The 17,595-nt window shown below is 40.9% G+C and overlaps 1 protein-coding gene across 1 annotated transcript in view; it reads left to right on the forward strand.

The window, feature by feature from the left end:
• The first annotated feature begins 1,008 nt into the window (after positions 1-1,008).
• The window catches only part of LOC145350578 (uncharacterized), a 77,118-nt gene continuing 60,531 nt past the window's right edge, over positions 1,009-17,595 (forward strand). The window contains exons 1-2 of the mRNA XM_080199780.1: positions 1,009-1,129; positions 3,705-3,800. Coding sequence (XP_080055906.1) covers positions 3,729-3,800 — 72 coding nt within the window. The 5' untranslated portion in view covers positions 1,009-1,129; positions 3,705-3,728. The remainder of the gene's footprint in view (positions 1,130-3,704; positions 3,801-17,595) is intronic.

Below are 17,595 nucleotides of genomic sequence, written 5' to 3' on the forward strand. Positions count from 1 at the left end.
AGAAAAAGTGTTGGAGTCTTGAACCATGTCGTGATAGGAAGTGAAAGAATTGATGTTGTATTTCCTGCACGCGTTTCCATTGCAGCCTTCCAGGATTCTTTACCAGAGCCATTTTAACAGTGACAATTTTAGGTTTAATATTTGTTGCAGGTGGTTTAAAAAAAGACTAAAATCTAAACAGTGCATTAGAATAACCCTTATAGTTGTTGATACATTTTAAAGAAATTATATTAGAAATGCTCAAATTGGATGAATGCAAATTAGAAAACATCCCTACAAATGCCAAGTGGTTATGACTCCACCCCAGTATGTACTGGACTATTCATGATGCTGAGATTCCAGGTAAGTCCAATGTAGAACTGAGGAGACAAACAGACTTTGACTGTGAAGGATAGCGAACAATGATTGCTAAAAATAGACCTGTGTTTTCAGTATTCGCAATGGTGAGATGACAAGTCCACAGCATGCTGTGCTGTGCTGTAAGAGGTTTAAACTGTATAGCAAGAAAAACAAGCCAGCAGGAAAAGATATTTTAATTCTCTAAACTACTGAATCGCTCACATGATTATTTAGAGGGAGAAAAACTGGTCTACCAATGTGATTTGATTACTGTTTCTCGGTGTTCTGAATTCCTCACCGATTCTTTCCCCAGTTTGAATAGGAAGATGAGTTGTGCCTCAACTATATAAAAAAAACAAGGGTCCCAGTCGCTTGCAGCAGCTTCGGAATGAAGCGCTCAGGTATCCACCCCGCAGGGTGCAGGAGTATTTAAATAACATTGATGGCATTCCGAGCAAGAACACCAGAGTGAAGCTAGTCACAGCATTTTCAGAGCAAAGGGCGGGATCCACTCAATACTGCGTCCCCAGTCACCCACAGCAACCAGGCTTACGGAAGTTGACTGCTCAGTCCCTCTTTGGGTAAGTACAAAGTACTCAGCGGGGCTTAAAAATCTCTTGTTATATATTGGTATGTTTTGATTATTTTCTTTTGTTTGGCCGAGGTTTTGGTTTCGAGCCATCCCCCGATTTCTTTTCACTATATCCCCTGAATTCATTGGTTTTCAAAGGAAAAAGTTGAGAGTCCCTGATGCACACGCATTTTAACTAACTTCACAAGTTTCATTTTGGTAAGTTAAATTTGATCATTATGTATCCTTTGACAAATAAGAGGCTTAACTACTTGCAAATGTGATTCGATTTTCAATTAATATTTTCAGGTTTCATTCAAAATATATTAAAAATTAATCGCAAGTATGTAATCTAATCAAAAAATATGCATTTAAGTTTAAAGTTTATTCATTAGTGTCACAAGTAGGCACGCATTAATACTTCGATGAAATTACTGTGAAAATCCCCTAGCTGTCACACTCTGATGCCTGTTTGGGTACACTGAGGGAAAATTTAGCATAGCCAATGCACCTAATCAGCACATCTTTCAGACTGAGGGAGGAAACTGGAGCACCCAGAGAAAACCCAGACAGACACAGAGAGAACGTGCAGACTCCACCACAGATAGGACGGTACGGTAACCCAGTGGTTAGCACCACTGCTTCACAGCTCCAGGGATCTGGCTTCGATTCCCAGCTTGGGTCACTGTCTATTTGAGTTTGCATGTTCTCCTCCTGTCTGTGTGGGCTTCTTCTGGGTGCTCCAGTTTTCTCCCACAGTCCAAAAATGTGCAGGTTAGATTGATTGGCCATGCTAAAATTGCCCCTTAGTGTCCTGAGATGCATAGGTTAGAGGGATTAGCAGGTAAATGTGTAGGGATAGGGGGGTAGGGCCTGGGTGGGATTGTGGTCAGTGCAGACTCGATGGGCCAGATGGCCTCTTTCTGCACCATAGGGTTTCTAAGATAGTGACCCAAATCAGGAAATGAACCTGGGTCCCAGGCACTATGAGACAGCGGTGCTAACCACTGTGCCACTGTGCCGCCCATTAAATATTGACTACATTTTGTGATACACTGATGAACAGCATGGAGCACATTTTAAAATCGGATACTGCTATATCTATACAATCCCTGGCAATCAACTTCTTGCAGGCCAGATCACAACAGGGAATGCCACATCACAGCACACTGTGCTACACCAGACAACACCTTGTCATACCTTGTCACATCACTACCCCCTGCCATGCTAAACCACATCACACCTTGTCACACACCAACTCTCACCTATAGGAAAAAGGGGAGAGATGGAAACAGAATGGAAAGAGAACCATCAACTTCCCAGGGGGTTACCATTGACCAGAAATGGGAAGGCAGTGATGTAGTGGTATTGTCGCTGAACTAATAATCCAGAGACCCAGGGTAATGCTCTGAGAACTCAGGTTCAAATCCCACCATGGTAGATGGTGAAATTTGATTTGGATAAAAATCTGGAATTAAAAGTCTAAAGATGACCGTGAAACTATTGTTGATTGTTGTAAAAACCCATCGGGTTCACTAATGTCCTTTAGGGAAGGATGCCTGTCATCCTTACCTGGTCTGGCCTACATGTGACTCCAGATCTGCAGCAATGTGGTTGACTCTTAAATGCCCACAGGGATGGGCAATAAATGCTGACCTAGTTCACATCCCATGAATGAATAGGAAAAAAGAAACTGCTGGACCAGCCATATAAATACTGTGGCTGCAGAGTATGATGTGGAGATGCTGGCGTTGGACTGGGGTAAACACAGTAAGAAGTCTCCCAGGTTAAAGTCCAAAGGTTTATTTGGTAGCACAAGCCACTAACGCTTGGAGCACTGCTCCTTCATCAGGTAAGTGGGAATTCTGTTCACAAACAGGGCATATAAAGACACAAACTCAATTTACAAAATAATGATTGGAATGCGAGTCTTTACAGGTAATCAAGCCTTAAAGGTACAGACAATGTGAGTGAAGAAAGGGTTAAGCACAGGTTAAAGAGATGTGTATTGTCTCCAGCCAGGACAGTTAGTGAGATTTTGCAAGCTCAGACAAGTTGTGGGGGTTACAGATAGTGTGACACGAGCCCAAGATCCCGTTTGAGGCCATCCTTGTGTGCGGAACTTGACTATCAGTTTCTGCTCAGCGACCCTGCATTGTTGTGTGTCGTGAAGGCCACCTTGGAGAACACTTAACTGAAGATCAGAGGCCAAATGCCCATGACTGCTAAAGTGTTCCCTGACAGGAAGACAACACTCTTGCCTGGTGATTGTCGAGCAGTTGGGGAACACTTCTTTGACAGCTTCCCCTAAACTCAAAACTTCTTTTATCTAGAAGGACAAAGGCAGGAGGCACATGGGCATATCACCACCTGCAAGTTCCCCTCCATGCCCCAAGGTCACTGTTCCCTCACTGTTGCTGGGCTAAAATCCTGGAATTCCCTCTCTTATAGCACTCTGGGTGTATCTAATCAGATGGACTATGGTGGTTCAAAAGGTGGCTCACCACTACCTTCTCAAGGGCAATTAGGGTTAGACAGTAAATGCTGGCACAGTCAATGACACTCACACTCCAACAGCAAATAAAACAAGCCATAAAGAAGTAGATTTAAGGATATAAGAAAAAAAAGAAAACATATGCAGAAGGGGAGAGACTAGAGAGAAAAAGGCTACAACACATGAAAGCAGTTGAGACCTGGTAAAAGGAGCCATGCACTCCAACTGAGTTTGCCTCTTTTTTTCCAATTCCTGTAATGTATGCTAATTTATAATTATTCATTATTTCTTTCATTTCAGCTGTCCTCATCTTTCCAACTACAAATGTCTACACATAAAAAAAGCATCCTTCCTTCTCTCTTGGATGCATACCTTCCACCTGAGCACAAGAAACAGGTAGAACCTATGACCTGATTTCCATGATAAACCTTCTAAGTAATGACTTTTATATTCAGCATTAGAGCAGTATATTCCCAGTTGAGATTGCAACAACAACATTTATTATCTATTTGTTATGCTGAAGGATGTCAAATTTGGTGTGAGAAATTAAAAGGAAGAAACATGTGTGCTTACCTCATGGCCTACCACATCCCACAGAACCGTCTCAAAGCAGTTAGTTAGTTAAAGTATACTGACCTTTACGTCGGCAAATTGAACTTTATTCCCCTAATTTTGGTACTGTACAATATCAGTAAACCCTCTAATATGAACATGAGCAAGATTGCATTACTGCTAATGATGCAATTCCAATGCAATATGATTCCAGCATTATGACACCCTGTTTCTGACACAAACTGGCCCTGAAGTTTCTTGAATTTAATCCGAAAACTGTATCATCTAATCACAAAGATCGATGTGATTAGAACATGTTATTGTATTCTACATAGATATCATGCATGACTTATTATCACAAAGTTATGTTTACCTATGACAAAAATGCAACAACATTTGATTAACATCATGCAAATTCAACATTTCCAATTTCTTCAAATACTATATGTAGATATGTTACACTGGAGCAAAGATAGTATTCTTCTGTGACTAAGACAGTGTGAAACTTTTCTTATAATACTCTCATTCAGTGAATCTGTACTGTAATTACAGCAGAAATATTATTAGCCAGAAAATGAAATGCTGGCACTTGTTATTTTGAGTTCCCTTAAAAGTCCATACAAAATGCCAGGAAGTATTAGCAAAAGGATGAGAGGAAATTAACTCTACAGAAGTTTTTACAGTGATACAGGAGCTGTGAAATGAACAAAATCTATTATACTTTCAATTATGCAATAAACTCAGTTGTGAGATGAAAAATGCTTAGCTGATGAACAAGAGTGTCAGGTCAATGCAGAGAAGTTTTGTGAATGAAAAGTGATTGCTTCCTTAAATAATAAGACATGCAAAGCTCCAAAGTAGCAACTTTTGAAACTGATGATTATTAGAAGCACTGATTCAAATTGATAGCTCCAAAGGATCTTTGTCTAAATGTGTTCTCTTGTGTGAGCTCAAGCAGTGAGTTAAGCCATTTTGGTGTCGTGGTCAAACCTGATCCTATCTTGACCTGGCGTCAATGCACACATTTTCTACTGGAGTCATTACACAATGATCAGGAATGAGACCTAACTATTTCTCCTTTCTCTCGACCAGCACAATTATTCTGAACCAATTTCTCATTTTGAATACCTTCATCAAATCTCCTTTCAACTTTCTCTTCTTCAAAGAAAACAGTCTCAATTTCTCCATTCTATGTCCGTAACTGAAGTTCCTCATCCTGAGAACCATTCTCTTGAATCCTTTCTACACTGTCTCTAATGACTTTACATTTTTCCAAATGAATGTTGCCCAAAATTAGCTGCAGAGTTAAGTTAAGACTGAACCAGTGTTCTATACTGCTTACTCCTGTGCTCTATGCCCCTGTTAATAAAGTTGAAGATACTGCATGCTTTATTAAACCACTCTTTCAACTTGTCCTGGCACTTTCACCATCTTATGCACATGGACACCTGGCTCTCTCTGCTCCTGCACCTCTTTACAATTGTACCATTATTGTCTCTTCATATTCTTCCTATGAAAGCGAATCACTTTACACTTCTCTGTTCTGAATTTCAATTTGTCTTCCCATTTCACCAGTTTGTCTTTGTCCTTTTGAAATTCTACACTATCTTCTTCACTGTTTGCAATACTTCCAAGTTTTGAATCATGCTCAAATTTTGAACTTGTGCCTGGTACATCAGGTCTAGGTCATTAATATATATCAGGAAGAGCAAGGCCTGCAACACTGACTCTGGGGAACTCCACTACAAACATTCCTTTCACTCAAATGCATCCATGAACCACTACTCTGTTTCCTATCAAACATCCAATTTCATACCCATATTGCTGCTGCCCCTTTTATTCCACAAGCTATAATTTTGTCGCACTAGTCTGTTGTGTGATACTTTATAAAATGTCTTTTGCAAGTCCAGGTATATCTCATCAACAGCATTACCCTCATTAACTCTCTCTGTTACCTTATCAATAACCTCCAGCAAATTAGTTAAAAATGATTTTCCTTTGATGTCATTTATAAAGTACTATGTTCTTTCATTAATAGGTTCACTATGGATGGTCTCACATTTGCCTACACAGAAATCTATTTGCCATGGTTTTATCCATTCACTTAATCTATTGCTATCACTTTGTAATTTTATGTTTCCATCTACTCTGATTACAGTGCAATATAGCTCTGCAACATCGGCAAATGTAGATATGTGACATTCTATTCTTTCATCTAATTCATTAATAAATACAGTGAGTAGTTAAAGCTCAAAAAAAAGACCCTTCTGGGACACCAGCAGTGGAGTAATAGGAGAAATGATTATCCATGCCCCACAAGGCAGCTTTCAGTCTCCCGTTTCCTCTATTGCTGACCCTACCATCTGCCCCACCTGCATTTTAGCCACAATACCTTCTTTCACTCCTTAGTGCAATTTCCCATTTTCCTTTTCTATGCCATGTCCGATCTTCCCCATTCGACAAGTGTCACACCAGTGGTGATTTGAGGTGTTCTTCTATAGGCAATCAGCAAACAGACCAGTTTGGTTTGTTGAGAGGCTAATGACTCTTTCTTCATGATGGATTTGGAGGACTCTCTCAGCCAGACCATTTAAAGCACTGTGGAAGAGAGCAGTTTGAGTATGTTGAACGTCATTGGGTCTCATGAAATGTTGGAACTCTTCACAAGTGAAAGTTGTCCCATTTATCAGATATTAATACCTTGGGCAACACATTGGTGGCAAACGTCTGTCGCAATTTCTCTATAGTTGTTGATGAGGCCATGGACTTCATTTAAAATGATCATTTATTATGAGCAGGAACATAGTGCCCATGAATGGGCCTGCAAAATCAATGTGGAATTGCACTTTTGGTCAACTTGGCCACTCCCAAGGATCCACTAGGGCCACAGGTGGCTATGTTTGCTACATTTTGGTTAGATTGTTCAACCAGATTCTCAGTGCCACCACATGTAACTGCATGCGAGCATTTGTCATCGCAGGGTGGGCACAATGTAACTCTTGTAACAATAAATTTCTAGAGTGAGTGGGAATGTCACCCTTGCTCCCCATAATAATATCATAATGCCAGCTGTGGAGCACCTTATATATAACTCAAGATAAAATGGGGTCTTTCTGGGTCCAAATCTTGACCTGTTGCACAACACAGGCAATGTATTGAGAAAGTTGGGTGGCATGGTGGCACAAATGGTTAGCGCTCTTGTTTCACAACGCCAGAAACCCAGATTCAATTCCAGTCTTGTGTCAGTATCTGTGTACAACTTGTGTTCTCCCCATGTCAGCATGGCTTTCCTCCGGATGCTCCACTTTTCTCCACGCTCCAAAGATGTGCAGGTTAGGTGGATTCGCCATGCTAAATTGCCCCTTAGTGTCCCAAAATGCGTAAATTGTGGGGGGGGGGGGGGGGGGGGGGGGGGGGTTAGTGGGGTAAATGTGCGGGCCTTATCTTTAAAAGGCCCAGTGACTACTATTAAATGCTGTCCATGGAATTTCTTCACTCCAAAGGTGACTGCTACTCTCTCCTTTTTGATTTGAGAGTAAGCTTTTTCAGCATCAGTTAGAGTCAAGGAGTTGTGTGATAGACTTTTCTGCACCATCCTCTATCTTATGAGATAAAACTGCTATGATTCCATAAGGAGATGCATTGCAGGTAAAAATGACCTGTTTTGAGGGGTCACGACGATCTAAGAGTCTGGATGACTGCAATGTCAGTTCAAAAGCCTTTTTCTGATGATCTTTTCAATACCACCTCTGGTGCTTCTTAAGCAGTGTGTGTAGGGGTGCCAACACCATGAAAAATTAGGAATAAATCTCCCATAATAATTCACCGTTCAATTCCGATACATTTCTGGGGGCTAATGCTTCCTTAATTACTTTTATCTTCTCCTCCATCGGGTGCAGCCCTTTTGTGTCCACTTTGAATGCTAAGTACATTACTTCACAAGCCTGGAGTGGACATTTCTACCTTTCTAGTCTTACTGCGGCCTTCTTAAATCTTTTAAAACTTCTTTGAGATTTGCCAGATGCTCCTCTTTGGATATCCCTGTAGTCAGGACATCATCTCGGTAGACAACCACTTTCAGCAGTTCCTGTCGTAATATTTTCATCATGCACTGGACAGTTGCACACACTGATGAGACTCCAAAGGGTAACCATGTTTACTGGTGTAAACCTTTGTGGGTATCTTTTGTCACAATTCTCTAGATGCCTCATCTAACTCTAATTGTTGATTTGCATGGCTCATATCAAATTTAGTTAAGTTAAGCCCGTTGCTAATTTGGCATACAAATTTTAAATTCTTGGTGTTGAGTATCAATCAGTTTTGCTGCTTGATTGATGATTAATTTGTAGTCCCCACATTTCCTAATATCTCTATCTGACTTAACCGCTGACACGATGAGAGCCACCCACTCCAAAAGCTATACAGAATTGATGATGCCTTATTCTTCCAGCAACTTGGGTTCAAACTCAGCTTTCCTCTGTAATCGATAGGGTACAGGTTGGACACTATAAAACTTGGCATGGCCTCAGGATCCATGTAAATATTTTCTTTCAGGGCCATGTACCTTGCCTAACTCATCTTGGAACACCTCCTGGTATTTTTAAAAAAACATCATGGAAATTTCCATCAATGATTTAGTCAATTTAATCTTATTTGGTGAAGCCAATCTCAGCCCGTCAATCTTGACCCTTGGCTGCCTACTAATAATATTAGAGACAGTTGAGCTGATTGATGCCAGTAGCTTATAGGTGTTGTTATTCCTAGGACCCATAAAGCTTCCCCAGCATATGTTGCTAGCCTGGCTGTTGTGCTTTCTAATTTTAGGGGCTGAACCCCTCTTTGTAAGTAATGATACGTTTGTTCTATAACTGTAATGGAGACACCCATGTCTATCTCCATGCTGAGTGGCGGATCATTAATCATCAACACAGTCATAATTGGGGCCATCTTACCCAGCTTAATGTTGTTTAACCTATAAGCTTCAGAATCATTTTCAGGGTTATTCTCAATATTGTGTTCCAAAGTTGGATTTTTTTTTGCTGGCCCCTGGTAGGTTCTGCTTAATCTTGCATTTGCTCCTAATGTGACCCCTCATATTGCTGACATAACATGTAGCTTCCCTGAATTTATACCTCTCCTGACAGCCATCTTCCCCCCAATCCCCACAAAGGTAGCATTCTTCATAGCACCTGGTCTGTGGATCAAATTCCCTATACCTCTGCACTCTCTTTTGCTCCAAGCCCCTCTATTCATTACATTGTGTGCTTTCCTCCCTGGTACCTTGACCACCAGCAGCTTACCACCAAACTTGGTGGACCTTGCCTTCTTGCACACTTCCTCCATTTCCTCCCTTTCAGCCTTTTCTATAGCCTGGATGACCTCGACTATCTTTTTTTAATAATCGCTGTTCCTGCTCATAATTTCTTTTGATTAGCTATATTTATTGTTAACACCACAGACTAGCCTGTTTCTCAACATGTCATTAAGTGCAAACCCAGACTTGCAATGTTCAGCCATTTGTCTTAGGCACACCACAAATGCCACTATCAACTCCCCTGGGCTTTTGTTGTCAAATTAAATTTGTATTACTGCATTCTTACCAAAGTCTTCGGGTGATAATGTCCCTTGAGTAGTTCCACAAGCTCCTCGTAAGGTTTGGAGTTGGGGAAACTGGAGAAGTCAGATTCCTTATCAGGCTATAGGTTGGAGCCCCATAGGCTGTTAATAGGATTACCTGCTGCTTTTCTTCCCCTGCCCTACCTTAAATTCACCTTTCAAACGCCTGTGTTTTTAATTTATGTATTGCAAACACTACTCCATGTTAGGGTCCAGTGGGTCTAGTTTCCCAAAAAGGAACATTTTGAGACTCACCGACTGCTGAATGAGTTTGCTTTTAAAAGGTTTCCACACAAGGTCTGGGCTCTCGATTTCTGCAGCAGTAGAAAGACACTCTGATCTTTGAAACTATATGTAGTATCTCCAAAAAGAGAGGACCACCAAGTAGATTAATGAATAAATGGTTTACTAAGGTAAGTAACAATGTACAGAGAATGATATAAAGGCTCCCTTACTTCATCACTGCAGATCCTAAAAGCAAGGAAAACCCAGCTCTAGGACTCGCACGCTCCAGCCCTGTTGCCTGAATGGGTCACATGACTCCCTGAGAGTTTGCTGCTGTAAGGGTCACACTAGCACAATTACCTTAAAAGTCACTATGCTAATGCCCTCCCATTCTCTGCCCTCCATAAACTGGAGCTCATTCCAAACACTGCTGGCCATATCCCAAACTCAACAAAATGCTGTTCACACATTACCACAGTGCTTGCTGAATTATGCTAGCCGGCGAACACCTCAAATTTGACATTCTCATCCCCATGCTTAAAACCATCCCTAGCCTCTTGCCTTGCTACTTCTGTAATCCTCTCTAGCACTCCAACCCTCCAAGAACTCACCATTTCTCTGACTGGCCTCTTGAGCATCTGGTTCTTCATTTACTTCTTCAGTGGTGGCTTCCCACTCTTTAGATAGATCTTTATGACATCATATTGTTGCTGTCTGAGGTTTGGCTTTTAAATTCAAACAGTTGTTACTTCTTGACACTCTTTCCTTCCATCTCTTGCTGAAGGTGCTGATTTATATTTGAGTACACCAGTGTGGCTGTACTTTATCAACACAAAAGTAAACTGCTGGAGAGGTTAGAAATCTAAAGTAAAAAGAAATAAAATGCTGGGACCAAGCAAGTCTGGCAGTATTTATGGAGAGAAAGCTTTGATTTGCTTTATTATTGTCGCATGTATTAGCATACAGTGAAAACTATTGTTTCTTGCATGCTATACGCACAGAGCATACCATTCATAGCGAAAGAAACGAGAGAATGTGGAATGTGGTGTTACTGTCAAAGCTACGTCGTAAAGAAAGATCAACTTAATGTAAGGTAGGTCCATTCCAAAGTCTGACAGCAGCAGGGAAGAAGCTGTTCTTGAGTTGGTTGGTACGTGACCTCAGACTTTTGTATCTTGTGACAGGAGAAGGTGAAAGAGAGTACATCCAGGTTGCGTTATGCTGGCTGCTTTGCTGACGCAGCGGGAAGTGTAGATGGAGTCAATGGATGGGAGGCTGGTTTGCATGATGGATTGGGCTACATTCACAACTTTCTGTAGTTTCTTGTGGTCTTGGGCAGAGCAGGAGCCATACCAAGCTGTTTGAGAAAGCAAATAAAAAAGTGAGAGAAAGGAAAAGACAACTACAAATGCAACAAATGTAAAATGAGAGCAGAAAATGCATGGGAACTGAGTGTTTAAATGGGCACAATGAAGGCTTAATATCTAAGACTACTTTCCAGCCCTCCAAAAATGCCTAAATGCCAAATTAGCACCAAAGATATTACAAGTGATGTTATGGGAAGTGATGGCCTAGTGGTATTATCGCTACATTATTAATCTAGAAACTTAGCTAAGGCTTCTGGGGACCCAGGTTCGAATCCCACTGGGGAAGATGGTGGAATTTGAATTCAAAAAGAAATATAGAATTAAGAATCAACTGATCATAAAACCATTGTCAATTGTCAAAAAACCCTTCTTGTTCACTAACGTCCTCTCGGGAAGGAAATCTGCTGTCCTTACCTGGTCTGGCCTACATGTGACTCCAAAGCCATAGCAATGTGATTGCTTCATAATTGTCCTCTGAACAAGGGCAACTAGGGATGGGCAATAAATACTGGCCAGCCAGTGACGCTCGTGTCCCACGAATGAATTAAAAAAAAAGGTTGGCATCTTAAACAGGCTCATTCACTTCAAGGAGATCAGTGAAAAGTAAAGCAGTCAATGAAATTTATACTTACATTTATAACTTATATTTATACTTACATATTGACTTATACAATAAGGCAGATCTCCCCACCATTATTCTACCTTAATAATTCTTTTTTAAAAGCTAAAATAGAATTTTGAAATACATAAAATTCTTCTGAGCATTTCAAGATTTTCAGTTGTTATTTGATTTTCAGCATTTGCTGTTATTTTTGATTTCTTCTGGGGAGAAATCGCAAGTTAATGGAAGCTTATTCTTTTCCATTCCCATTTACGTGTATTTAATAAGGCAAATTACCAAATGTTCTTTCATATCCAAAATGTAACCTGTGTCTTGCTATGATTTAGCTTTGAGGGCCAGGCAATGTCAGAGTTTTATGCTGTTATCTGTGGGTTGGTCTTTCCAGTCCATGTTCTCCATTTCACAGGTATAGCGTAAGACAGCCATCTGACAATCCATCAAAATCATTGCGCTTTGTCATGGAAACTCACAACAACATTCCCCTCTTCTTCAGCTCCTGGCTTTGTTTTTGAAATAGTGGAAGTGACTGCACAATCCGCTCCCAAATGGAAGTAAAATTGATTAATTCTGTAGAGAGCATAAAAGGGAAAAAATACATTTGAGAGAAACAGCCTTTTTAGCATGATAAAGTTAATATAACTGTAGTAACCTGGGCACATCACATCATCGCTACATAATTGACACCACAAGTTTGAAAAACATACTGTTTCCGGAGCCCGGGCGCACAATGGGCATCCTCCAAAAATGACAAGGTAATTACTGCCTAAGGGACAGGAGAATTATTTGCTGGCTTGCATGCATGGTACTCAGTGTTGCTAGAGCAACAGGGACGTAAATGGAATGAAAGGACAAAGACTTTCCTTCCCTCAATGCAGAGAAGCACATTTGGCACTGTGTGATTAGCTGAAGAATGATGAATAAATTGCAGTGAATTGCGTTTTTGTGTAGAACAAGTTAACCCAGCTCATTACAGACACAGTCAATAAATTCAAGTTTACCAATTTGTTTTTGGCTGCACAAATCTTGTACAGTTTTGACTTCCAAATGCTTATACATTTATTATTTTCAAAAAAATAGACCATTTGTTCAATCCAGATGGAATGATTGACCAACAGATTTACAATTTGACTAGGTGTTATGTTCAGTGAAATCTTCTGCACCTCATCATTTGGGAGGGTATCCATGTGTCTCTGGAACGTCCATGTGTCTCTGGAACATGTATGTATCTCTGGGATGTCCATGTGTCTCTGGAACATCCATGTGTCTCTGGAGTGTCTTTTGATTGCCAAGTTGGGTTTTTTTATTATTGCTATGTATATCCACTAAATGTGTTAGAAATCTACCTTCAAACCTTCCACTTAACTCAGCAGTTTGTTTCATTATTTCCTGCAAGACCTCCTTGTCAAATGTCCAAATGAACTATTCCCGGCTGTCACTCAAAAGGTTTTTGCTCCTGAAATTTGCTTCAGAGCAGCTGCTGACAGAAAATAATGGTCCAATTTATCTGACAGTTCTGGTGTTTGGATGATATTGCAATCGTTTTTTATACAAAATCATTAACTGGAGCTTGTTGGATCCTAGATTGATGAAATATAAATTATCAATTTACTTCAGTCAGGCCATTTATGATTTTACATTAAAAACAGAGTCAATGGCTAAAATGGAGACAAGAAAACAAAAAACTGCAGCTGCTAGATTTCAGAAACAAAAAGTAATATTCACAGGTTTGGCCTCATCTGTGAAGAGAATTGACCAGTTAATCATTCAACTGAAGGCCCTTCTTTAAACAAAATATGTTTCTGCAGTACCCCAACATGGGTACAACCTGTTTATGGTACTTCCCATCTTTTCTTCAAAGAAAGATGGGGTGAAAATTCACAGTCATTGGCCTCACTCTGCCCCCTTAGGCAAGGGTAGAAGAAACATTTGGGTGAGAATGGCCATGATTCCTTTGATAAATGTATTTCCAAGTAGTCTTGTTATGTTAGAACCAAACTTTCAATTTGCTTATGGTCATTTTGATGAGGTTGCACTTTGTGGTGGAAGTTTTGAGTTGATATATTGATGCGTATGTATCATCATCAACACTGTTGCTGTAGGTTGATATGGAGATGTTGGCATTGGACTGGGGTAGGCACAGTAAGAATTCTCACCAAACCAGGTTAAAGTCCAACAGATTTATTTGGCAGCATGAGCTTTTGGAGCACTGCTCCTTCATCAGGTTGTGGGAATGCTGGCGTTGGACTGGCGTAAACACAGTAAAAAGTCTGACAACACCAGGTTTTAGTCCAACCGATTTATTTGATAATACTCACAAGCTTTCGAGGGGACTGCCTCTTCGTCAGGTGAATGGAGAGTTCTGGCCTCAGACAGAGCATATAAAGCACAGACAGTTTAGAGATTACTGATTAGAATGCGAATCTTTACACCTAACCTGCTGTTCAAGACCTGAAGTGGCTGACAATGTGAGTGGAAGGAGCACTGATCACAGGTTACAGAGATGTGTATTGTCTCCAGACAGTACAGTAAGTGAGGTTTTGCAAACCCAGGCAAGTCACGGGGGTTACAGATAGTGTGACATGAACCCAAGATCCCTGTTGAGACCGTTCTCATGTGTGCGGAACTTGGCTATCAGTCTCTGTTCAGCGACTCTGCGCTGTCGTGTGTCGTGAAGGCCGCCTTGGAGAATGCTTACCCGAAGGTCAGAGGCTGAATGCCCGTGACCACTGAAGTGTTCGCCAACAGGAAGGGAACAGTCTTGCCTGGTGATTCTTCAACCTTCATCAGGTTGCATCTGCTGCATATATGTGTCCTCAAGAAAACTAACAAAAGCTGATCAACAGCTTCAGAAAGAAATGACATAAATATTAAACATTAAAGCAAGTAATTAATCAAAGTGCACTGGGATATGGGAGGTTGCAGTTATCCCCAGTTGTTCACTGTTGGAGAAGAGAAAACATGATAGAGGGTGAAGGAATACAAGTGATGAAGGTTGGGGGTTTAAATATTGTGGAATGTTGTGGAGTGGGGGCAGAAAGGATACTTTGGGGTCATAATTCTTCACCTCCCCCAATCTGAAATATTAACTTTTGACAACCTATTTACATTCCCAAAACTTTGAAATTTACTCTGGACATGGAAATCTTTATCTAAAATATGGGGCGAGATTGTCCAGCCTCCCAGTCCCATGTTTCCCACTGGCGGGAGGTGACGCACTGTTTGCTAGCAGTGGGATTCTCCACTGTCAATGGGAATTTCCATTGACGTCACCCCACACTGACAGGAAACCTATGGGAGAGGTCGCTCTGCCGGCAGGACCAGAGAATCCCGGTGAATGGCGGGAGAATTCCGGCTATGATGTTTACTTTCTTCTTGAAAATGATGGATTCCTTCTCCATCTCCTCTCACAGCATCTCCCAGTATTGTTTTCCCCATATGTGACTCCCACACTCCTACTTCCTGTTGCCACTGCAAGTAAGTGAAAGCCACCATATATTGTGGGCCACAATTCCTGGTGACATCAGAGTCCTACCCTCAGTCACACAGAGCAGCAGCAATGGCAGCAGCTTCACCCCCAAGATTTGTGGTTTGTGCATTAGGTCATTTTTGATTTGTGATTAGGAATAGAATGGTACATTCCAGCCTCATGTTTGACATTTTCCGTGTTTGTTGATTATTTTAGATTCTTGACTGACAAGAGAGTCAAAGTGCATAGGGGGTAGACAGCAGGCCACAATCAGAGCAGCCATGCTCTTATCAAATGGTGAAGCAGGCTAGAGGGGCCTATTCCAGCTTTTAATTCCTATGTTTGTATTATTTTGCTTTGAGGATATATCAATACTATATTTCTTCACCTCTTGATAAACGTATAATGAAATATATGATGAGGGGGCTCCCCCATCTAATTACCAATCAGCAGTTTATCTTCCTTCATGTCTCTTGAACGAGGTTTCTTTTGTTATGATCTTATTTGTGAATCAGCATGGTTGTTGTGACGATAGCACTATCCTTTGCTGTTGCGATGGCTGCATTCTGTATTAGCTTGGAAGTTTTTTGTGTTGTATGTTTGGTAGTGTTACATTTGCTGGGGTATGTTTGATGCCGTGAGGTGCCCAGAGTGTTGTATATGTTTTATTGTTTTGACTGACTGTCATTGGATACTGCTGAAATGCTGGAAGGCCAGGAACGCCTCAATCCATTATTTGTAGTTGGCACGAGGGAGAGCATTTCAAATTTTTGCAGACATTAACAATGAATGTACTTGGCGTGTGATGTGTTACATAATTTTAAAAGTCAAAAGGTATTGAATTTTGCAATGATCACCACACTTAAATACTCAATGAGAGTTGGTAGGTGATTTAACAGTGGAATACCATCCTATACCTTCCATATATGCTTAAGTACAGATTTACCACATTAAGATTGGGAGCAACAAGCTCTGAGACGGATTCAGTATTCCATCTTGACACCATATATATGAAGTTTGTCCATTTCAAGGGGAAACATATTTGTCGTGATTGAACTGGTATTTACTGGGGTGGACTTTCCAAGTAGTAGGAGGAACTCTGGAAATTCAGAAGCTCGGTCTTCCTGAAACATTGAAGTTCAACTCTGCGGCTACATGTTTCTCTGAACAGATTTCTTGCCTGGAAACTAGCCAGATTGACAGGCTTGGGAATGTTCTAAGAAGATTGCAACAAAGCAACAGGTAATTGTCCTGTTGTTGGAGACAGAGGTTGTGAGGGCGAGGATGAGAATAATGTGGCTTGTAAGGTAACAGGGAGGAGGGGTCTACGGGGTCTGTGTGAAATGAGATCACCCTTCATCCTTCTAAACACAGGGCTTGCAACCTGGCTTCATAATTTAACCCTTTCAGTGTTGACTTAATTCTGGTGAATCTATATTGGATCCAGTCATCACTCCACATCATCACCCGCCCCCACCAAAGCCAATATATTTAAAATGCTATGACCAAATCTAAAGGCAAAGCTTCAGACTTGTGTTGGCGGCTGTAGACTAGGCTAACATGAGTAAAATCTTGTGCAATGTCACAGGAAAATGGGTCATTGATTTGAAGGTCTTGCAGTCTCTATGGACAAAAGCAGGGACTTGCCCGAGTCAACCAGACACTGGACCTGAATGGAACCAGTCCCAAGCAGAAGGATGTAAACCTGGGGTGAGGCTTGAGGTCTACATTTACCTGGGACTTGGAGGCAGATATGAATGCAACCAATCCAGAATGGGAGGAGATAAATTGGGGCAAAGGTTCAAGGCCTACATTTACCTGGGAATCGAGGCAGACCAATCAGCTCTTTAGAAGAGTGAAAAGAAACAAAGTGACATCACAGCAAAGTCATAAGTTGATTGGTTGGGATATTTTGTAAGGGTCTGTATGCAAAGGTTACATTCATTCAGTAGTTTTTAGGAAAGGTATGTAAATAGCTGGACTATAAAAAAATGTAAAATTTTAAATAAACTTACTGTACCTGCCTTAAAGGCTCAAGAAGAGGAGCTGATTGGTGAGTAAGGGCGAGTACTTCTACTTTCTAGTCTCCAGTTTATAGTAAATGATCCGAATGCTCAGCTATATGGAATATGCACACTGTGGCATGTGGGCAGTTGTGAATGCTTCATGTGGTCTAGACTGAGCATATATTGAGGAAGTGTCAGCAGCTCTAGGAAGTTGAGCTCCAAGTTTCAGAACTTAAGCTAGAGCCATAGTGGTTCATTTGTGAAGTTGAGAACTATGTGGATTATATGTTAAGAAGGTGACCACTGTTAGAATACCACGTTAGGACAGAAAATGCTA

The sequence above is a fragment of the Carcharhinus amblyrhynchos genome, chromosome 12, assembly GCF_965287045.1.
Source record: "Carcharhinus amblyrhynchos chromosome 12, sCarAmb.v2.hapA, whole genome shotgun sequence".
Classification (NCBI taxonomy): Eukaryota; Metazoa; Chordata; class Chondrichthyes; order Carcharhiniformes; family Carcharhinidae; genus Carcharhinus; species Carcharhinus amblyrhynchos.